This window comes from Opisthocomus hoazin, chromosome 6 (assembly GCF_030867145.1).
Source record: "Opisthocomus hoazin isolate bOpiHoa1 chromosome 6, bOpiHoa1.hap1, whole genome shotgun sequence".
Classification (NCBI taxonomy): domain Eukaryota; kingdom Metazoa; phylum Chordata; class Aves; order Opisthocomiformes; family Opisthocomidae; genus Opisthocomus; species Opisthocomus hoazin.
Genome location: NC_134419.1, coordinates 34,461,489 through 34,484,507, shown reverse-complemented (window position 1 = coordinate 34,484,507; position 23,019 = coordinate 34,461,489). Strand labels below are relative to the sequence as shown.

The window sequence follows — 23,019 nt, the reverse complement described above, 5'->3', positions numbered from 1 at the left end:
CCTCGCCCCGAGGCACCCTGGGAAATGTAGGCGGTGCGGGCCCACCTCCCCGCCCCGCCCCGCCCTTCCCGCCCTACGTGCCGGGCCGCCGCCGCTCCTCCTGCCCTTTCTCCTTCCCTCGCGGACGAGAGGCGTGCGGTGCCGGCGCTGCGCTCCCCTGCCTCCCCTCGCCCGCCGCAGGGCTGTCCCCGGAGAAGATGGCCGCGGAGGAGGCCTCGTTGCTGGCGCTGTCCCCCGAGCAGCCAGAGCGGGAGAACGATGCCGGGGAGGAGAACCCTGAAGGCCGCGAGACCGCGGCGCTCAGTGAGGGCCGGGCGCGGGGGGCCGCGGGCGGGCGGGCTCTGAAGGGAGCGGCGTGCGGGCGGGCGCCATGCGGCGGCGCGGGCGGGCGAGCGGGCTCTGAGGGGAGCGGCGTGCGGGCGGGCGCCATGCGGCGGCGCGGGCGGGCGAGCGGGCTCTGAGGGGAGCGGCGTGCGGGCGGGCGCCATGCGGCGGCGCGGGCGGGCGAGCGGGCTCTGAGGGGAGCGGTGTGCGGGCGGGCGCCATGCGGCGGCGCGGGCGGGCGAGCGGGCGGGCGCCATGCGGCGGCGCGGGCGGGCGAGCGGGCTCTGAGGGGAGCGGCGTGCGGGCGGGCGCCATGCGGCGGCGCGGGCAGGCGGGCGAAGCGCCGTGAGGGAACCCGGCGAGGGTTTGAGCCTGCAGCCGGGCGCCCGCCAGCCGCCGTCGTGCCGTCCCTTTTCTCCTGGAACCCCGGCGAGGCGAACGACGCCCGGTTTTCCCCCGTTTCGCCGACTTGGTGCGGGACGGTGCGGGGCCGCACGTGCTCCCAGCTTGGCCCTGGCGCTGCCCTCCGTGAGGCGGCGGAGCGCGGGCCTGCGCCGCCATTCCCTCCCTCCCTGCGGGGAGGCCTGGCCGTGGGTGCCGGCGGTCGGTTCGTGTGCCTCGGCCGGCGGCCCGGGAGGTGCCGCTCCGCAGCGGGGCCCGGCCCCGGGGCGCGGCCGGTTCCCCCTCAGGGTCCCCCGGTGGTGCCGCTTCCCGCCGCGCCGGGCGGCTGCTGCTGCGGCGGCCTGACGGGTGAGGGGAACTGGGCCTGCTAATTAAAGAATAATAATTATATATATATATATATATATATATGTGGTTTAGGTTCTTCGAAGCACGTGCGTGCGATCAGTGACTCCTGAGGAGCATTTTGGAAGTCCTTCGGTCTCGCTGTAGCGACAGCCCGCGTTCCTCCGTGGCTCGGCGCGCAGCTGGCCGCTCCGCAGCCGTCCGTAGGAGCGCCAGGCGCGTACCTGCACGCTCCGCTTCATCCATCTTGGCCCCTGCGCGGCGCCGGGGCTGCACAGTCCCGCTGCGGGGCACTCCGGGCACTGCTGGGCTCTCACCCTGCGGGTTTGTAGCGGGGTTACCCGGTTTTCTCACACCACGTGGTCATAATCATTGTTCTTCCGAATTTCTTATTAAAAATCCTTTCATCCCTGCTTTTTCTTTCTGTTAATAAAGCGTGCGGCAGCTATCAGCAGGCACCTTGCAACTTTTTAATTGAGAAGCAGGTAGGAAATCCAACTCTGTCTTAGGTGAGTTGTCGGCTTAAAAATAGGTCTGTGAGAAATACAGCAATGCTCTCTGAGTAGCAGTGCTTGTCTTGCTAGATTTTAAGATAGGTGGAGTAATTTTACTCTGCGCTTGTCTTTCAAAACAATTTTTCTAACCCCTGTCTTCAGGTATTCCTTCCATTTCCTCTTTCTGTTTTTTTATAATAGCAAAGATTTGTACCCAACTGCAATGTTTAAAAGCAAACAAACAAAAAAAACCCCCAGAGGAATTGTAAGAACTGCTGTAATATCTTTCTAGCCCCTTATTCTTGTCTTCTGTAGCGGCCAGGAGTAGATGGCTACAGAAGACTAGCAGAACAGAGTAACCAGACGTAAACACATCCTCCAGAAAGATCTTCAAACACGAAACAGTTTGTTACTCCTTGTTTTCTTGAGCCAAAGGTCGTGTTTGAGTATTTAAAATCCCATAGCGGATTTCTCTTCTGTAAAATTCTCGCTTTGGACTTGCAGCATCCGCAGCAGCCGGTGGCAGGGAGGTCGGCAGCGTTAACAGTAGGTCGTGCAGAGAACATTCTTCTGCTCTGAATTTCCAGTGGATAGCTCCAGTTGGTGCTTCCCGGTTTTTGTGTTGGGACAGACAGTGAATGGTTGGCTTCTGTGCTTTGTCTGCATCTCAACGATTATATAGACATCTGTCTGCATCCAGGCTGAGGAGTCGTAGCCTGCTCTGTTGCTTCTCAATAGCTAAGAAGCGATGTTGTAGCTTTGTTTCCTTTCACACCTTTTTAATATTTTCCTACTTCTGCCATGCCCCTTTGAAGCTTGGGGGATGAGGCATGATCCATTTGGTCTGCAGACTGGGCCTTTCCTAGTACCTCCTGACATCAGTGGCGAGAGGACCCACCCCTTCTGAGGATTTATACCTCTGCCTTTCATCAAAACTGTCTTTTAGCATCCCGAGGTGGTAGTCCTGACTGGTGATGCTCAGCTCAAAGTCCATCCATTCACATGTGAAATCAAAATTAGATTCCGCCCCCCCCCCCCCCCCAGGTCAACCACTTGACTATTTTTTGTCTTTTTATTGCCCAGTCACTCAGCTTAAGTACTCCTGTAATTCTCCTGTAGGCCCATCTCTGCGCTACTCCAGATAAGTCATTCATTTGCAAATGCTGATGGCACCAGCACTTAACCATCACCACTGCCCTTGCCCACAGCAAATTCCTTCCTTACTCTCCTCTTTTCAGCTTGTCCAGCTCGTGATAAACTGTTCTAAACTTTTCAAGTTTTGTTAGCTGTTGGTATATTGTTAGGAGTGTTTGGACCTCCTCCTTGCCTGCTTTGTCGTGGTAGCACGGCATTTTGGCAGAAAATAACATGTAAATATTGTTGTTAACTTTAAACATCTGATGATACAGATTAGTGAATAGTTTTGTCTGTCCAGGATGGCATTATTTCACAGTGGTTTCCAAGGATGAGCGATAATTAATCTCATATTATTCTCTAACGTACTGTTTATGTATTTTTTCCTCCTCCACACTTGTAGTCATTTTTGGCTGTTAGAAGCACCAAATTATTGGAAACAAATGGACATGTTTGTATAATTCAGTTATATCAACAACACTTTTACTGTTTGTTTGTTAAGATGGCATGGTTGTGTCTGCAAAAGTGAAAAGCAACAACCTGGATGTGAAAGTTACCGGGTCAGAATTGGAAACTGAAGGAAAAGGAACAGAGGAAGAATCCACGAGGGAATCCGATAGCAACATGTTGGATGTATCATCTGATTATCCAAGAGGTTTGCTAATAAACTCAACGTATATTTGTGTTGTGTGCTTGAGGAAAGAAGGAGAAAAGGTAGAAATAGTGGGGAAGAAAGGTAAAGGCAATGTGTGAAATCTCATTTTCCGTGCATCCAATAGGTACGCATACTTTTTCCCATGCATCTCAATATTAAGTTTTTTCCTGAGGCTTTGGAAATCTTTCATATGAGATGCCATTTTCCCCTACTGAGATTTCTAGAAATCACTGCAGAAATTTGCGCATACACAGTGACACAAGAGAAGTCAAGGTTAGATGAGGTATGATCTGCATCAGGCTCTGATGCTAAAAGCACCACAGAGAGCAGAGAAAATCTGTCATAGCTAAGTGCAGAAATGAAAAGCTAGGTATTGCTTTTAACCCTAGCTTTAAAACTCCCCTCTGTCTCTTGAGCACGTTGGTCGATTGCTATCTTTGTTTCACATAAAAAAACATGAAGATTAATCTTGTAAAAACATTGTAAAGGTTTAAAATTGCTACAGAATCAGTATGACTGTAGGGTGGGATGTTCTGTGTGCTGAAACCAACAGCTGATTTTTTGGACAAGGTAGTTCTCTTGGTTTTAGCAAATTCTCCTCTGTTCCCGTTGACTGCTAGGTTGAAAAATCAGGAGGTGAATTAAGAGGTTAAACAGTCTTCTAAGGGGAAAAGGAAGAAAAAAGTGGTAGAATTTAATGTATCCTGGCTATATAGTGAATAATTGTTCCTTACAATTGGTCCACTTCCAGCTCGTATTTTAGTTTCACCAGACAGTCATGGGATGTTTTTATACTGCTTTGTGCATGATTTGCATTCACTAACAATGCCAAGCAGTAAAATCAGGAGTAGATGGAATGTGACTTGGTCTTTCCAGCGTGTTTTTTCAAATGAAGGTCTTTCCAGTTTGAGAAACTTGATGTGTGTCAGCATTAAAAGGCGAGTAGAAATACATGGAAAGACAGGGATCTTATTGAAAAAGCGTCTGGGGATTCATTTTGCAGTCATTCCTTCTGCCATGGGAGTTAAAGGATACGAACAAGTATTCCAATTGGTACTATAGTCATGCTCTAATAGTGTTAGATTTGAAGTGATGGAAAGAAAAATAGCAGTAAATTAAAAATATTGTTTTGACTAAGAATGTTTAACTTCTAAATACCTCTGCTTTTTAGAGAAACATATTTCAATTCAGAGACATCTGGCTGATCTAGAGAAACTAGCTGACCTGAAAGAAGGTGAGTTTACCGTGGCAGTATCCGAGAACATGGATCTTCCTGTTACAGGTACATACAGTATTTTCTTTGTAATTTTTGTTTTTAACACGTGTATTTGTAATGCTTGAAGACCAGTGGTTTCATAAAAAATAGCGTCATGATTTGTTCTCCTGCTTATTGGATGTTGTACTGCCTTCAGTAAATTTAAGGCCTTGATGATTCCTTTACATCTTTTTCCTCTGCATTTTGGCATTTCTAGTGTTGGCAGTGTGCAAGGAGCGGCAAAATGTTAATTCTAGCTATACACCAGCAGCTGAGTCTCATTTTTATTTTACTTCAAGTGCCACGATAACAAGGAAGCTAACTGTTGTCTTTGCAGTGTTTAAATATCAGTTTAAAGAAATATGTGTTCTGTTTCAGCTGCTCCCCCCCCCCCCTTCATTTCTGATCCAGATGTATGTTGGAGGATTGCTTAAGACTGCAAGGTGTTTTTATTACAACTTTTAGTTTTTCTCTGATTTTGGTTGCAAGGACTGGCACTGTCAGCTATTGCAACTGATTTTTATTCGCCAACCAAGAAAAACAGAGTGTACTTGTGCTCTCCATCATATGGCTCTTGCATCTTAGCAGTCTTTTAGAGTGGCCACTGATGGAAAGAATAGCCTGCCTCCATGTCTGCTTAATTTTACTAACAAACATGCCAAAAACTTCTTTAGAGAGTTTGTTCCATTTTTAGTGACACATAGATTGTAAGTATCTGGTTAGCCTAGTACTTGTAGCTGTTGTTGAGCCGAGTTATCTGTAAATCCATGGTAGTGATAAGAAACTCATTATTCCCTTGCCTGTTCTTGAGTAACTTTTTTTCTTCTGCCATGGACGTTGCATTCTTCTGCCATGTGTGTTAATGGACTGACTTGTATTTATTACCATCGCCTCGTGTATTTGATACTCAGTGAATCATCGGTCAGTAAAAGAGGCTACAGATGCCCATAGAATCACAGAATGGTTTGGGTTGGAAGGGACCTTAAAGATCGTCTGGTTCCAAACCCCCTGCCATGAGCAGGGACATCTCTCCCACTAGACCAGAGCTGCATCCAACCTGGCCTTGAACACTTCCAGGGAGGGCGTGTTTCAGTATTCATCCTGTACTGTTCTAACACGTAGAAGGTTTTCTGCTAAATTCTGTGAGAGAGGTTGTTTGACACTCAGCAGTCTTACGACCCAGCAGCAGACGTATGCATGCTCTGGTACGTAATTCCTATATACAGCTCCACAATGTGTGTCTCCCCATAGCTAGTTTTTATTAATTTATTTATTCAAGTGCTTCAACACCTTTGATGTCAGATAATCTTGCCTTTGCTTTTTTGTCCCTTATGCAGGGTTTCCAAGAAGAAAAATTATTTTAACGTAGTGCATTATCTTTTTTGCAGCTTAAAAAGATGCCAGGTGCTTATTTTACCTAAAAGGTTCAGGAGCAGGAAAGACAGATTCTTGTTCTAACCTCTTCAGTTGGGGGATATCTGAAACATTACAAGTCTCTCTCTAGACTTCATATATAAAGTTCTGTTATTTTGCAGTACTCTTCAGAAGTGCATTAGCCTCATGTTGCTGGCGTAGAAAATACTAGAAAACAAAACCTAAAGGTTGTAGAAGTTAATGATCTTTGAAGTAATAGTGGTTCTCATCTGTGTTCTGTGGAGTAGAGAGAGGCAATCCGTAAATTTGAAGTTTGTGAATGCTGGAAATAGAATGTACCCTGGGGAATTCATCTTAACTCCCATTGATAGTGCCTTCATTTTTTATCTTTTAGCTGCATCTCATTAATAGGAATGGTAACTGCATTTCATACGTTTCTCATACTTGTTTATTTGTATTTTCAGATGAAAAGAAGCCTTGTCCATTGTGTCCGGAAGAGAAATTCAGAGCTTGCTATAGTCATAAACTCCATCGGCACCTGCAGAATTTGCACTGGAAAGTTTCTGTTGAATTTGAAGGTAATGGCAATCATATTTGAATAGTAAATACTTGAAGAGCCTGTCAACACGTAGGACATCGTTCTGTGTTTCATCTTTTTAAATTCCTCTTGACTTAAGCATCTTGATACCAGCTCTGAATTAGAACCATATTTTGACTTCATTAATTTTGAGCTGGGATGTAAAATCTAAATGTAAAATAGCTCTGTATTCTTGTACATGCCAAAATAGTTACAGCTGTGCATTTTCTCATAAAAAAAAACCAACAATTGCTTGGCATGCCATGAAAAATACTATAAAATTTACAATATGTATATCATGAAAATTACTTTAATAAAAGTTTTGGTTGTATTTTTAATAATCAGACACACATGTGCAGTCATTTTTGGCTTACCATAAAGATTCCATGGTTTCAGATAAATACTTAAAATATTTATTTAGTAGCCTTATCTGCTTTTTAACAGACTCTGTGATCTGCTTGTATGATGCATTAAAATCCCTACAGGAAGTTTAAGAAGGAAAAGAGAGTGAGCAGTGTGTGCTTTTAAAGAACTAGGTGTGTGAGTGAGTTTATCATGTAATTGGTAATGTTCTCTTGTTGCTGTCTCGTGGCAGTATTTGGGAATCTGAAATGAGACCATGCCCTAAAAATAAAGAACAATTTTGAATCAGAGTCCGTGGTATAGGACATATGCATTCTGTTTACTTACTGTACTCTGATGTGACAAGAATTTGTTTTCCAGGGTACAGAATGTGCATCTGCCACTTACCTTGTCGACCAGTAAAACCAAATCTCATTGGAGACCAGGTAAAAATGCTGAATCACAGAAATACGTGTTATGCTGCAAAGTGGGGAAAATTGATGATTTAGGGGAATTTTGTGATCTGCTTAGTCTCAAAATATGTCTTGCTATCCAGCATTGGGTGCCAAAACCATATCACCACGTAAATGTGTGATCTAACCCTTGAGTAGTTGAATGTAGTTTTATCATCGCGAATGAGGGGTTAGGTCGCTTGAAGAATCACCACCAAAGGTATTTGTAAGAAGTGATTTTTAATAAGAATTTATAAAATGTGGTTTAACAAAGTTTTTTTTGTGAGGTTCACTCTGTTACTTATTAAATGAATGGAATACAAAATCGAGGTAGGGTTGAGGTAGAAAGATTTATACAGAGATCGAAGATGTCAGGGGTAAGGGAGACCCACCTGTTGAGTCACAACGTTTGGAATGGTCCCCCTTGCTTTCTAAACCCCTACTCAGAGAGGAGCGTGGGTGCGGCTGGATCCTCAGACCACAACGGTTTATGTCTAAAGGATATGTATAGCAGCAATTTAAGGTTTGTTCACGGTTATAGAGAGAGAGTAGCAATCGCAATAATTTAGCAGTAATTAATTTACAAAGTGGTTAAAAATATTTCACTTCAATCACAATAATAGGACATTATGATCTGAATCGATTCGCACACGCACACAGACAATATGCATACATAAAAGTACCTGCTAATAATTCCCCTCGACTTCAGTGAAATACTCACTTCAAACGATTTTCCTCAGCGGGCGAAGGTTGAGCCTCAAGGAGTGAGGGATCGCTGTAGTTCAGCCCGGGTAGCCTCGGACTTCAGAGCTGGAGGGCTCTGCCAGGCGTCCCACTCGGAGGGCGATGCTGGGCGCAGCCCGCTTCGTGGGAAGAGATGAAGAGTTGGTTAGGCCAGGCGATGGATGCTGCTCAGTTCCTTCTCCGTGTGCCGAGGCTATGGAGTACTGGCAGAGTTTAACTGGCCGTGGTGCTGTGGTGGAAGGGCTGGGCTGGGCTGGGCTGGGCTGGGCTGGCTGGGGTTGTTTACAGTCTCTGTGGCTGCAGGTGCAGAGTACTTTGTATGCGCTAGAGGTAACAGGCAGATGACTTCTCCATCTGCCTATGTTCAGGTATAGTTCTACTTTAACCATGTTTATGTATTCTGAAACCACACATACTATATTTTAATAGGCATTTTCAAAGATGGGAGCCCATTACCATTGTATCATCTGTTCAGCAACTATCACACGAAGAACTGACATGATCAGTCATATTACTCGTCATGTGAATAAAGGAGAAACTGAATCAAGGTTTATTACAGGTAGGCTATTACTTCTATAAAATATTCAGTGTTTTTGTACTATCTAGCACATGGAATAACTATGATATGTGGGTGAGAGACATGAGAAAAATTCCAAAAGAGATTGAGCTTTACTAATGAGAATTCTGCCCTTAATATTTCAGAACTCTTTTTGTCCTCAAACGTGCAGCAGTGTTGTGATTTAGTCTCTGCATTGACCAGCTACCCTGTTCTTATTGATAAATAATATTCCCCTCACAGTTAGTTTAATGTTGTAAATGTAGGCTTCTGCCTCTCCAAAAGAACTGAGGACATGGAATCCATGAAACAAAATCAACGTAGAAAATTTAATGCCTATGTATTTGGCTGTGTGAGTTTGTAAATCAGCCTTGAGTAAATCTCTGCAATATAAAATCCCTTTGCTTTTTATCCCGACTGCATCAGCATGGATTCACAAAACAGGATGACTTTTTTTCAGTCCTGGAGAGACATAGTAGAGCTGTCCGTAGTTCTTTGGTAAATGACAATACTGTCTGACTTTCTTCAGAATTAGACTTTTGTTTTTAAACTTGTATAAACTAGATTGGAAGCATTTTAAATAATTGGAATGCCAAATCTTTATTTTTGCAACTTATATTTCAAGTAAAAAGCATATAATTGAGTAGCTGATGTGTAAAAATTAAGGGTATTTTTGCTACAGCCCAGACTACTACTGTTTAAAATTGGTCTGATTTTTTTTCTCTTGTCTCTGTGTAGACATGCAGATTTTATTTAGATACAATATAATAGAGATGAGACTGGGAGCTAGGAGGGTCACACTTCTTTCTGTTGCCAGTATGCAGTTTAGGAGTAGTAGTTTAGTGACTGGGGATCAGTTCGTACGTCCAAGAAGTGATAGTAGCACCATCCATACCATATCCCATACCTTTAACTTTGAATAGAGTTTGTGTTGTGAAATATATCCATCTCTCTATGGTTCCCTTCAGAGATGTTAGTAAATCGTCACCCATTTGTCATTTCTTAACAAAATGCGGGTGGCTGTTTTTCGCCACGGGGAGAGGAGACATTCTGAGGTCAGCTGTTTGCTGCTTTGGAGGCACTTCAGCAGCACCTGGGGGCTGTGAACGTGGAGCTCATGGCAGCTTGTGCTGTCTATACACATTTCATGAGGCTGTTTGATAACTTCCAGAGATTAGATCAAGGATTTTGAGGGATTTTTGCAGTTCATTGATACACGTTCAGGACTATGTTAATAGGGTTTTAATTAATTAGCAATGTATTATATGCAAAACAAATGTGCTAAGCCTCAGGCTCAGGGCTTGCTTTCTTATATTTGAGTGGATACATAGGAGCCTGACTGAGAAACAAGTCTGGTGTTTTATGGGAAGAAAATTATGGCAGAGATTGCTCCTTATCTGCCACTCTTGGGACTAGCAGATAAATTGTTGCCTGCTTTTTGTTCCCCCACATACTTGTTAACTGATCCGTGTGTGCCAGTTGGATTACTGCATAATCCAGGCTTTTTTCCGTATGGGAGCAAATCTTCAGTTTAATCTATCAAACGTGCTGATGTGAATTTCAGTTCTCACTAACTCTTTCCTTCCCCCACAATGACTTTCTTTTAGTTCCTGCTCCCAAGTCTGCTCACGAAGTGCTGAAAGAGTCGGCCACAGATGTGCAAGTTCTTCCCAACTACTACACACCTCACAAAACAGATTCCTATTTTAACCCTAAAATGAAACTCAACAGGTGAGAAAACAGGGAGTGGGAGGATGCTCCAGAGGGGTGGTGAGTTTGTAGTGAAAAATACTCTTGTGTTTTGAAAAGCAAGCCCTGCGGAACTTTTGTTCAGAGGGCTGGAGAAATAGTTTTCCATCAGAAAGCTCTTGCTGACAAATAATATTTAAACTCAAGAATGCTATATGGGAAATATTGTCATTTCTGAAGCAGTTAAGCATTCTTATGTAATGAGTAGTTTATGAAGACGAACGGGATTTGAAAAGAGCACACTTGAAAACTAACTTCATTGTATACGCTTCAGATGTTTTTCAGGCCCTTCCCTCAACGCAGGGGAATTTCATTGCTCTAGAGTAACGTCGACATCTTTTTAAACACAGAGCTGTTAGTAGGGTAGTATCGGATTGTGCTCAGAAAGTAAGAAAAACACTGTTTACTTTGAATGCTAGCCGCTTTTTCCAGTGTTAGAGTAACTCGTAAGTTGATTCGGAAGCTTACCTTATGAATATCCTGCTGTAGAATTAGACTTCAAGGGTAGTTGAGGCTTTTGATTTACAGTTCTTCTGTGTAAAAGGGAGTTTAGCTTAAATGGTCTCGTATTATGTTCAAGGGAAATAAATAAGGAAAAGGAAGGAAAAATACTTTCTCAACTTACTTACTATGACCATTCTTTTTTATTTTCAAGGCAATTGATATTCTGCGCACTAGCCGTTCTAGCTGAGGAACGTAAACCGATAGAATGTTTGGATGCTTTCGGTGCCACTGGTAAAGTTAATTTCTTTAATCGTTTGGCTAATATCCAGTAGTATGAAGCTGCAGAAATCAGTAGTGACTGACATCACATATTCAAAAAGAATGTGAGGTACACAATAATTTCCTTCCTTAGGCAGGCATTCATTAGCTTCTATACAAAAAAACAGCCGTCAGGAGCCTGGTATTAGGCCTTTTAAAAAAAGACTGTAAATAATATTAAATCAAAGTTTAGTGGTCTCCTTAAAATCAGTTGCCTTAATGTCCATGAAATAGCATCTTGCTAAACTTCTGTCCAAGGCCACAGATCTCTGATGACTCCATGGCTGTGGAATTTGGCTGTAAAATCAACCCGTGGTTTAAAAATGACAATGAATCCAAGCTTTTTCAGAGTAATCTCTTAATTGATTACAAAAATTCTGAACATGAACTAAATGTAAAGTAGTTATATCAGCATCTGTTAACCATCTGGAGCAACAATCTAAAGAGATCTGGATTGCTGCCTTGTTATCAGCCAGCTACTGTAAACTTAAAGTCATAGTTGAGAAGAGCAATAACTGCTTAGTATTTTGCATAAAGATTCTTGATAATGAATTCATCACCATTCTGAACTAGGCCAGACTTCACAAGCGCATCCTGTCCTGCACTTCTGCAGTGTCGTCATGGGCTTCGCCAAAGAAGTCAGCAATAAACGCTTGGAGGCAGCCTAAAAATCGTCACAGTCCCTGTGCTCGCCTTTGCGTTTGCCGGTGGTCTGTCACCGGAGCTGGCCTGCTACGCTGGAGAGCCAAGCAAGCCATGGGGTTTTCCTGCAGATTGCGGGTCCCGCTTGCTGCGAAAATCACGGGTCTTTCGGTCTGTAGCCCCAGTTACCATATAAGAAGGTGACAAATGGGCTGTCCCTTCGTGTACCCCGTTGCTGCTCTGTGCTGAGGCAGAAGGTCACCAACGCATTTTTGCAGGAACATGACAAAATTTGCATCACGCACACACCTGCATTGTAAGCATTTAAAAGGATGATTTTTTTTTTTTCTTAGCGAGTTCAGCAACACAGAAACCAACCACTTATTCTGTCACAAAGTTACAATTCTGTCTTTCCTTAGGTATAATGGGATTACAATGGGCAAAGCATCTCAGAAGTTCTGTGAAAGTTACAATTAATGACTGTAATGAAAATTCTGTGATGATGATTCGGGAAAACTGCCATTTAAACAAAATGAAGGTGAAACTGAGCACTGAGGAGGAAGACAATGATGAAGCTATGGGAGATGGAGAAGAACATACGGACACCATTGAGGTGACCAAAATGGATGCCAATGTTATAATGCATTTGAGATCATTTGATTTTATGTAAGTGTTGAATGTTTCTGTTTAAAATTTTCCGGTTTGATAATGACCACCCCACCCACTTTCCCAGTGTATGCTTATTTAGGGAAGTTGAAAGGAAAGAATCAACAGTAACCTTGTATTTTAAATGTAATTCTGTTGACCCAGAAATGGCATGGGAACCGAACTTTAATCTTAAATATATTAGAAATTACTGGAAAAATATTAAGCCTTTCTGACATCCAGAATGAATACATGAAAATTTTAAGCCAAACTGTATTTTTATAACTTCATTGTCTGTTTGATTAAAAAAAAATCAAATTAGTCTTTTTTTTTCTTAAAACCTTTAATTAGTTTAAAATTCATACATTTGCATGTCATTGTGTAGGACTTTATTGCATCTTTTGTTTTAATCCATTTTGCAGCGCTCATTTTCAATTAAAATTTCAATTCCAAGTTGAGTTTGTAGACACCTACATTCAAAATCTATACAGACATCAAAATAAGTGATTAGATTGTTTTTTTTATCGGTTAACATCCAGATCTAAGCAGCAGGTATTCAGGCTGAAAATGAGGCTAATTATGTAGCACATAAACTGGAATGCATACCTTTGAAGATATTTTTGGTTTTAGAAGTAAGCATCAGGCCATTATTCTTGTAACTTGAGTTAGTCAGGATGCAAAAAAAAAAAGTACTTGCTGGCGTTGTGGTGATGTGTGTTTTGCAGCACAGTGCTTCCTTGGCTCTTGCTATTTGACACTTTAAGTATTCCAGAGTAATTCCTGAGAGGTGTGCTGTAAATTTCAGTCCCCTTTCCTCCTTTTGTTTTAAATATGACCACTGGTGATTATAAAATAGTGTTTTCCTCTGTTTAAAGCTAAACTCTTGAGCATTTGTGGATACTCAGTGGTACTTACTTTCTTCTCAGCCATTTGGACCCCTTCGGGACTTCTGTGAACTATCTGGATTCTGCCTTTAGAAACGTGAGAAATCTTGGAATTGTGTCGCTGACGTCCACAGACATCAGTTCTCTGTACGCAAAGGCTCAGCACGTTGCCCTGCGTCACTACGGATGTAACATTGTGAGAACAGAGTACTACAAGGAACTGGCAGCCAGAGTAGTAGTTGCTGCTGTGACAAGGTACTGCCGAAACAAATGAGCTCAAACTGGGGTAGAAATTTATTAGAGAAGTATTAGCAGTACAAAACTTACAACTTCTGCTGTAGGTTGTACATGTTCAGTTTCCAGCATTCCCTAATTCTAAAAGCCAGACTTCTTAATACAAAATTAAGGTTGCGTATTTTCTGTGTGCTGCTATGGGATAATGTAAATGTTAAACTGGAAGACTGGGCAAGGTGGAAACGCGTCAGCAGGGTAGGGGTTGGGATGGTGGGGAGTCTTTTGGTGGTGGGGAGGGACGGTAATATAAAAAGTAATACACAGACTTGCCGACCTGCAAACTCTTTTATTCTCATTTGTGCTCATTTTAGTGCTGCATAGGACTTTGTAAATGTTAATTAAACTGCCTGAATGGCTTCTAGCTAAGCATGGCAGTTAGACTGGAAACTGATGGAAGCTGATGTTCACTTCAGATCCTCATTTGCATTCGGATCCTCTATATGCATATACATATAGATACTCTCACTAAATTCTGTCTGTTAAATAAATGACAACGTATAACCTGGTCCCTAATTGGGGGAAAAGAGATACAGGCCAGTGGATGGGACAGCTGCTCGGGAAAGATGGGGAGGAAATCAAGGGCACAGAGGTCTTCAGAATGCCAGAGCACAAATACTAATGTTTCGGTTTTACTCCTCTATCTCTATGCATATGTGAAGTCGTTCCTGCAGAATGTTCTTAAATACAGACATGCTTGCTGCTCAAGAGGAGTTTTAAGTGTGTTCTGGGTTACATGCTGCAACTCCCTAAAGACTGCTTCTTCCTTCTCAATGCTTACCTATTCAGGAACTGCTCACTCACCTTCCCAAAGTCCTTATTTAATTCACATTTGATGATTTACCATCATGCGTGTCCCTCTACATTTCTGCTTTCTCAGTTTTTCATTTAGTTTGATTATATTTTTTGTTACGATATCCTGGCAAATAGGTAGGTATTTGGATAGAAAAATGATGCAGATGGCAGACCCGTGTTTCTACATGTGATGAAAAGAAGTAAAGCAAGATTTGCGTAGCCTTACAGGAAGTAGGCAAAACTAAGCACTGAAGAAACAACACTTTCTCCCGATTACTTTCTCAGGTCTTCGCTATCTCTTTCTAGAAAATGAATGAGCTCAAGAATCTTTCAGCAGGTTCGGGTGTCCGTGGCAATTTTAGTCTGCCGATTTCAGTACAATGTGGTTTTATGTTTTTCCTTCACAGAGCTGCAGCTCGCTGTAACAAAGGCATTGAAGTTTTACTTGCAGTAGCTCTAGAGCATTTTGTTCTAGTAGTGGTCAGAGTTTTAAGGGGACCATCTCCTGCGGATGATTCGGCCAAGAAAATCAGATACCTCATCCATTGCCAGTGGTGTGAAGAGAGAATTTTTCAGAAAGAGGGTAATATGGTAGAAGGTAAGTGGCTTTTCCTTGGCACTTACTGGAAGGTCTGATTCCCGTGTGTTTTGGTTTCGGCTGCCGCCGGCAACAAAAGCACCATGCGGCTGCCCCTCCCCCCGCCGGCTTGCGGAGGAGAATGAAAAGAAAGAGGCAGAAACTGGTGGGTCGGGATAAGGGCAGTTTAACAGAACAGCAAACAGAGGGAAACAGGAACAACAACGATACAAATAAGGAGAAAAAAACACAACAACGAACCGTACGACCCAGACAGCCGCTCTCGCGAACAGCACCAGCGCCACGCCCCCCCAAGCCGCGAGTGCGTTCCCGCCGCGCCGCCCCCCCCACTGGAACCCAGCGTGACGTCACATGGTATGGAATACCGGGCTCTGTTTGGCCAGGTGGGGTCAGCCCCCACCCCCCGGCTGTGCCCCTTCCTGGATTCCAGTGAAAATTAACCCTGTCCTGGCCAAACCCAGGACATTATCCACCCCTTATTCCATACCATCTACGTCATGCCCCGGTCCCCCATTGTCCAGTTGATCACCACCACTTCTCCTGTCTCCACATATCATTCCCTTAGTCTATGGATCATCACTCTGAAGTGTCCGTTGAGTTCATTTAATCCATGACTTCAGGCTTCATCTGTCATAATGGTCTTCCGTGGCAGGGGAGGTGATGTGTGGTGATGGGCGGTCACTTGCTGCATCCGGAGCTCACGGCTGATGTATCTGGTGCGGCCCGTGCCCACAGTCTGCAGGAGATGTTGATCTTGATGAAGTTGCTGGATGCCAGTTGTTGAAAAACCAGGTCCAGTTCCATCATTGCTGTGCTCTGCTAGGTTTTCATCGAAAAAGTCCATCCTTCTTTAATCTGTATGATTCTTACTATGCTACTACTGGTACAAAATATAACAATTATAACAGTGATAACAGACAGTGACAGGGTTATTTAACAACTAACTTTATACAATTTATTTATGGACTATTCTCGCCCAAAATTAAATCCCCGTGAGGTACACATCGGACTTCCCCATCCTTCCGCATTACCCACCAGGTACACCCAGGTCCTTGAGCAAAAGCAATCCCCCGGACGGGCTTGCCTTTGCCCGAGGCAGGACTAACCCAAACTGTCTTCCCTAACATGTTCCGCATGTGCACTACAGGGACTTTATCCCCTTCTACGGGGCGCTGAGGTTTTGACTGGGCAGGACCAGCCCGGTTGGTGGACCCTCTGGTGTTAACCAACCAGGTGGCCTTTGCTAAATGAGTATCCCAGTTTTTGAAAGTCCCACCCCCCCATTGCCCTCAAAGTGGTTTTTAGCAGCCCATTGTAACGTTCGATTTTTCCCGAGGCTGGTGCATGGTAGGGGATGTGATACACCCACTCGATACCGTGTTCTTTGGCCCAGGTGTCTATGAGGCTGTTGCGAAAGTGAGTCCCGTTGTCCGACTCGATTCTCTCGGGAGTGCCATGTCGCCACAGGACTGGTTTTTCCAGGCCCAGGATGGTATTCCGGGCGGTGGCATGGGGCACAGGGTAGGTTTCCAACCATCCGGTGGTGGCCTCCACCATTGTGAGCACATAGCGCTTGCCTTGGCGGGTCTGTGGCAGTGTGATGTAGTCAATCTGCCAAGCCTCCCCGTATTTATATTTTAGCCATCGTCCTCCATACCACTGAGGCTTTACCCGCTTGGCTTGCTTGATTGCAGCGCATGTCTCACATTCATGAATAACCTGTGCGATGGTGTCCATGGTCAAGTCCACCACTCGGTCACGAGCCCATCTGTATGTCGCGTCTCTTCCTTGGTGGCCCGAGATGTCATGGGCCCACCGAGCTATGAAGAGTTCACCCTTATGTTGGTAGTCCAGATCCACCTGAGCCACTTCAATCTTAGCAGCCTGATCTACCTGGTGGTTGTTTTGATGTTCTTCAGTGGCCCGACTCTTAGGGACGTGGGCGTCCACGTGACGGACTTTTACAACCAACTGCTCCAGCCGGGCAGCAATATCTTGCCACAATGGGGCAGCCCAGATAGGTTTGCCTCTGCGCTGCCAGTTGTTCTTCTTCCACTGCTGCAGCCACCCCCACAGATTGGGTTTGATTACTAACAAATTCTAAGACGTAGGATCCGAGGTACGGAAATGACCGCAGTGCCGCATGCAAATACAAGCCTAATTTCATGCACAGTGATGTTATCATATCATAAGTCGATATCATACAGTACAGCAAAATCATCATGCTGATCTTTTTTCCTGAGGTAACAAACAGCACGGCCGCAAACACATACAGCAAGTAAGGATTTACGTAGCAGAGATATTTGATCAAAGTCAGAAACATTTTTACCGGCGACTTCAACTAACACAGTAAATGCGTATAACAAAATTCAAGCAAATCTAAGAAAACAGTTTTAACACCCACTGCTCAGCCCTGCCGTTATCCCTGCCCCACGCTTGGGCGCCAATTTAAATGTCTTGGTTTCGGCTGCCGCCGGCAACAAAAGCGCAACGCGGCCGCCCCTCCCCCCGCCAGCGTGTGGAGGAGAATGAAAAGAAAGAGGCAGAAACTGGTGGGTCGGGATAAGGGCAGTTTAACAGAACAGCAAACAGAGGGAAACAGGAACAACAACGATACAAATAAGGAGAAAAAAACACAACAACGAACCGTACGACCCAGACAGCCGCTCTTGTGAACAGCACCGGCGCCGCGCCCCCCCAAGCCGCAAGTGCGTTCCCGCCGCGCCGCCCCCCCCACCGGAACCCAGCGTGACGTCACATGGTATGGAATACCGGGCTCTGTTTGGCCAGGTGGGGTCAGCCCCCACCCCCCGGCTGTGCCCCTTCCTGGATTCCGGTGAAAATTAACCCTGTCCTGGCCAAACCCAGGACACCGTGTCTCCATTTTGTGCTTGTTTAAGCTTTATGTTTACATCCCTTTACTAAAGTAATAATTCCATTTAATCTAGTGTATCATATGAAATGGAGAAGGTAGTGATAGTATAGCAATACCTGCTTTATGGTCGTGGGTTAGATCAGTTGTCTGCGTGGATGTTGCTCTAAACGCACTGGATTTGTTTCTGCACGGGACATATTCCACCGAGGGGTGGCTGCTGCAGCTGCCGGGATGCCCAGCACGCCCGTGGATCTGTCCTCTCGGTGCAGGGCGTGACGAGTGGGACAGCCCGCGCTACCGTTCGGTTCCTGCGTGCGGTGGCAGCTGCGTAGATTTCCGTGCCAGATTGCTTTTCTGCTGTTCGATGCAGTTACCTTAAAATGTAGTGGACCAAACAGTATCGCTTGCCCTCGGATGAGGGTGTGTTCTGCCTGGCCATGTGTAACCGATAAGGACAGTGTTATGGTAGAGAGATTAATTAGTAAATTAATTGTTTACTTAATGCCTCACTTGTAAGTGAGCTGACTTCTGCCTTAGAAAACTTGTAGGTGGGCTGTACTTTAAGGATGTAATTGGCTGATGTCGGAACGGTTTTTTGTTATTTACAGTTAACCTGGACAGCTCCTTATGTAAGTGTAGGAAGGTCAATAATTTCCTTGTTACTTGAAGTCTGCTGAGAAATGTAGGAATTATGTGGCTTTTTAGGTTTGGGGTTTTTTTCTTCAGTATTTTAACAACAATTAAAGATCAAGTCGTCAATCACTAAATTCTCCTAAGCACTGCTTGGCAGAAGCGAGAACGCTGATGAGCTTCTGCTGTTGCTTGCCCTTCCAGATACCTCCACTGAAGTAAGCTACTACATTGTCCCTTTGTCATCTCTCTCCAGTAACGTAGGCAGTGCTGACTATTTCAAAACAACCTAAATCCTGTTTTTCTGTTGTAGAAAACCCTTATCAGCAGCTGCCTTGTGATTGCCACGGCAGTATGCCCGGGAAGACGGCAGTAGTTCTTGGTCCCCTCTGGTAAGTACAGGGCACACTGCAGAACTGGAGAGTCGTTTGGGTTGGAAGGACCTCTGGAGGTCAGCAGTTCAGTCATCTAGTAAAAATGCAAGTCTGCTGGATATTTTAGTGGTACAAAAGGCAGTATAGCAATTGGGAGGAATCCAAGACACATTTAGTTGATTTGAATTTCGTAGGGTATTCAGTTTTTGCTTTTGTTCATAGAGTTCAAACTGGTTAATAAATAATAACAAACTTGGTTTAAATTTCACATTCAGTGCAATTCCTGTGACACGTCCTGCACAGGAGGACCTGGCTGTGTGTTCCTCTAGCAGCCACATGTTAAGCAACTCTTTATTACTTGGTACTTGTGGAGAATTTTAGTAAATCCTTACATGTGCCGATGGTAGTAAATAATACACTGCTTGATAATGAACACTTAGAATTTTCTCTTGTGAGAAGCCAGAATAAATAGTTTTGTTAAATCTTTTAACCATTTCAAAGCAGTGTTAAAATTGGTTGACAAGTGCCGGTACCTTTCTTCTGGGGTTAAATTACTTTCTCAACATAGTAGGGCAAGTCAGTGGTAGAAATAAAATTACCACTGTTGAGATCCTGATCTTCTTAACATGAGATCAGCATTGCTGTCCTTGGAAACAAAGCAGTTCAGTATCACCAGGTTAAGAACACAGGCAGCCTGCTGTAGCGCCTCAGTGTAACGTAGTTGCTGATTGATTTGGGAGAGAGAATTTTAGACCAACTTCTTTGTTTTCATGCAGAAGTCTTAACTTCTCACTTGTCTTGCATTTTATAGGTCGGGAGCCCTCTTTAACACTGGATTCCTCAGAAGAATGTTGTTTGAGGCTGTCCAGTACGGTCTGGATGAAGCTCAGCCACTTTTGAAGACCTTAGTTTGCGAAGCTGAGTGCACGACTTCAAAGCATTTTTCCACCCACAGTCCTTACGATGAGAACAAACAAGGTAAGAAAAATGGCAGGCCGTTCCCAAGGCGGACGGGCTCTCTGGTGATTTAGAGAGGTGCCGCTCTTTGACAACTTACTGCTAACAGCAGTGTGCACGTAAAAAGGTCAAGACAGTGTTTGTTGCTCCGAATGCAGTGTGGGACTCGTCAGCTCGTCAGGGGGTCTTTGGTGCCGCAGGAAGAGCAGGGTCTGTCAGAGGCAGAGTGCCGCCTTTGGACATCTTTAAGCAGCGTGACAGGTCCTAAACCGAATGAATGCAAAGCAGGCAGGCTGACTGCCATGAAATGCGGCACGTTCCCTGAAGGAGGTGGAAATGCTAGGTGTCTGCTAGCTCTCTGGGGTGTCCCGATCCCGAGCGGAGAGCGTGCGCTGTGAGGAAGAGAGGACTCCAGCGGTCATGCTCTGCGTGCTCTGCAGGGATTGCCAATGAGCGGGCCAGGCAAAAGGGCTTTCTGCACGGGAATGCTGTTCTACTGTTAAATGCCACTGTATTTTGAATATCCCCTCCAAATTCAAGTTACCACGTTAGTAAGTAAAAGTTACCCGCATGTACGCTTCTTACTACACTTCCTTCTTTAGGTCAGGATGTGGTATTACTTCTTTCTGTTTAACCAAGGCATTTTGCCATTTTAATGTCTTACAGTAGAATTAATTTTGTCCTTTTAATTGTGTTCTAGAAGAGTGTGGCGTGTATATTAAAACACGAAATGCTCCTGCAGAATCCTGCTTGGTACACGGTAAGTAGATCGCTTTAATGTAGCTCTAGCAGTTTCAGATTAAACTATAGTTTAAGTGATGTCTAAGCCAACCTAGTTTTCACATTTTTTTATATATTTAACAATACTGATACTTGGGAGTTTTTTCCCCACTGATCTTACTTCATCTTCGTCCAGAATCATATTTGCTGGTAAAAGCAGAATGCTAGGTACTCCGTGAAGCCTACTTGACTTCACTTTTTATTACGGAAAATGGCACATTAATGAAATTCAGGCTAGATTTTAACCCTGCAAAATACTAGCTTACAAAAGCTGACACAAAGGTGTAGTTGCTCTATGGCTTTTTTCTGCACGTACTCCCTTTGGCTTCACTGGCGGGTTTTTGTGGTCTCACTGAATATTCACTGGTTTCACTGGCATTTTTTGTGGTCCAGGAAAAAGAAAAAGTGATGAAGTGATTCGAAATGCTGCCAAGCGACAAAAATCGGAGAGCAGCGCTGAGCACCCTGCGTTTTACTACAATGTCCACAGACACAGTATTAAAGGAATGAACATGCCAAAGTAAAGTTTCACTGTCTTACACTGCGATGACAGCGGGTAGATCGCTTGCAGTGAATCAGCCTCACTAGCATTAACTCCTTTTTAAATGGGTTTGTTTTTCAGGTTAAACAAGTTCTTAAGCTATCTCTCTGAAGCTGGATACAGAGTAAGCCGAACCCACTTTGACCCCATGGGAGTGCGGACGAACGCGCCCTTGGCACAGTTCAAGACTGTTCTCCTGAAGTACAGCACTCCCACCTACACGGGGGGCCAGGCAGAAGGCCCCCTCCACCTGGCCGAGGATGTCCAGGCAGGAGAGCAGGCTCAGGCTGCTGCTGACAGCAAGGCAGAAGATGCCGAGTTTCTGGAAGATGATAAATCCAGAGTCGCTGCCGCTGTGTTCACAGGAGACTTCCCTACGCACTGTGCAGCTGATAATGGCAAACCGTTTTGTTCCTAGATCAGGACAGTACAGACCCGCAAGCACAGCCTGTTCAAGTGAGCCAGTACTTCTTACCAAACTGGACTCAAAAATTGGAGTAGCCTGCTGTTTTAATTTGAAAAGGCGTCTTAGGATTACGTAGCAGAACTTAGCCCTGATCGCGGTGTGTCTGGTCAAGGTACTGGTGAGAGGTCTCCGAGACAGTTACTGCTTTTACGCTCACATCCACTTTCACAGCGAGGCACTGGGGCTGCTCCCGAGCCTTTGCTGAGGCCTTACTGCTAGCAGAGAATGGGGAAGGGGGGATGGGGCCAGAAGTCTTAAGCATTTCGGAACACGAGGTTAATAGGAAACGCAATATTCCTAAAATGAGTCATTCCTAAAAGCTGACTGGTTGCAATTCAGAGGGAGGTCACGTTAAGATGATAGAATATCATAGGATAAAGGAGTTTAAGCAAGCCAGGAAGTGCTGACTGGGTGTGCTTCCAACTCCCAGACTGGACTGCACATGTAATTTGGTTCCGTTCTCATAGCTCTGCCTACAGGCAAGGACCTAACGCAAGTGAGAACGGAAAGGAATGGTTCCAAGACTACTGCTGAAACCTCAGTTTGTAACCAAACCGTAGTGAACGGTGTTAGTCGCTCTGGGTAGCTGTTTGTTCAGGGACTCCATTCAGCGGTGCTCTGCAAAAAGGTGCAGTGACAAGGCAGCGCGAGTTGGAAGTGCTAGGTGAAGTTTGCTACGAGTTTTGTCAGTAATACAGTCTTAGCTGTCAAAAAGTTCTCTTCTGTGAACTAGCCAGGATGCTGTCTGGTGGGAGTCGGTTCTGGTTTCCTTAAATACATGGCAGCATTCCAGCCAAACGAAGCGTGACTGTGTCCTTTCTTTCCCCCAAACTTTGTTCAGATGCCACCTGTGTTTCACTGGAACTGGGAACAGCTGTCAGCATTGAACTAGTCCTGCCAGTTTTTCACAGGTCTGGTGCTCAGGTTTACCTAGAGCAGAAGGTGAGGGGTTATTATTCTTATTTATCCATCTCTGAAACCTCACAAGCAGCGTTGCTTCTCTCACTGAGTGCCAGCCAAGAGCATTCCTGATAATGCAAGCTCCTGTCAGGCCAGAACTGTTACTGCCTCTTCTACCATCTGAAATTCAGGACTGCTTTGGCAATGAGTTATTTTCATTCTGACCTAATTAAAAAAAGAGGAGACCACTAAAGGGATAATAGGTTGCCCTTCTGCAGTGACACAACAACAAAGTTCCCTTCAAAAATTTAGTGCTTCTAGTTCTTTTCCAGAGATAACTTGGGATGAAGTAGGAAAATACGTATAAAGAGAAAGAAAATAGTTGTTCTGAACAAAGTATTTGTTTTCTGAAGTGGCAAGACTCTGCTTTGCTTGCAGAGAGCACCCTGCTCACTTCGGTGTTAATGCAAGTCATA

The 23,019-nt window shown here is 44.6% G+C and overlaps 1 protein-coding gene across 2 annotated transcripts; it reads left to right on the top strand.

Annotated features, from left to right (window-relative positions):
* The first annotated feature begins 66 nt into the window (after nt 1-66).
* TRMT1L (tRNA methyltransferase 1L) lies at nt 67-22,418 on the top strand. Of its 2 annotated transcripts, none has more exons than XM_075422717.1 (16): nt 67-303; nt 3,202-3,354; nt 4,526-4,588; nt 6,448-6,561; nt 7,284-7,348; nt 8,528-8,657; nt 10,262-10,385; nt 11,059-11,138; nt 12,227-12,473; nt 13,379-13,591; nt 14,830-15,020; nt 18,839-18,917; nt 19,711-19,877; nt 20,557-20,616; nt 21,030-21,156; nt 21,259-22,418. In XM_075422717.1, the coding sequence occupies exons 1-16, from the start codon at nt 198-200 to the stop codon at nt 21,593-21,595; spliced, it is 2,256 nt and encodes a 751-aa protein (XP_075278832.1). In that variant the 5' UTR covers nt 67-197; the 3' UTR covers nt 21,596-22,418. The 2 variants fall into 2 exon arrangements, with proteins under 2 accessions (XP_075278832.1, XP_075278831.1); XM_075422716.1 differs by having other exon boundaries at nt 4,526-4,636.
* Nucleotides 22,419-23,019: the final 601 nt, after the last annotated feature.

Coding starts and splice junctions, on each gene's coding strand:
- TRMT1L (XM_075422716.1), top strand. CDS start 198: ATGGCCGCGGAGGAGGCCTCGTTGCTGGCGCTGTCCCCCGAGCAGCCA. Junction 13,592..14,829: donor GTAGTTGCTGCTGTGACAAG/GTACTGCCGAAA, acceptor TTTCCTTCACAG/AGCTGCAGCTCGCTGTAACA. Junction 15,021..18,838: donor AGAGGGTAATATGGTAGAAG/GTAAGTGGCTTT, acceptor TTTCTGTTGTAG/AAAACCCTTATCAGCAGCTG.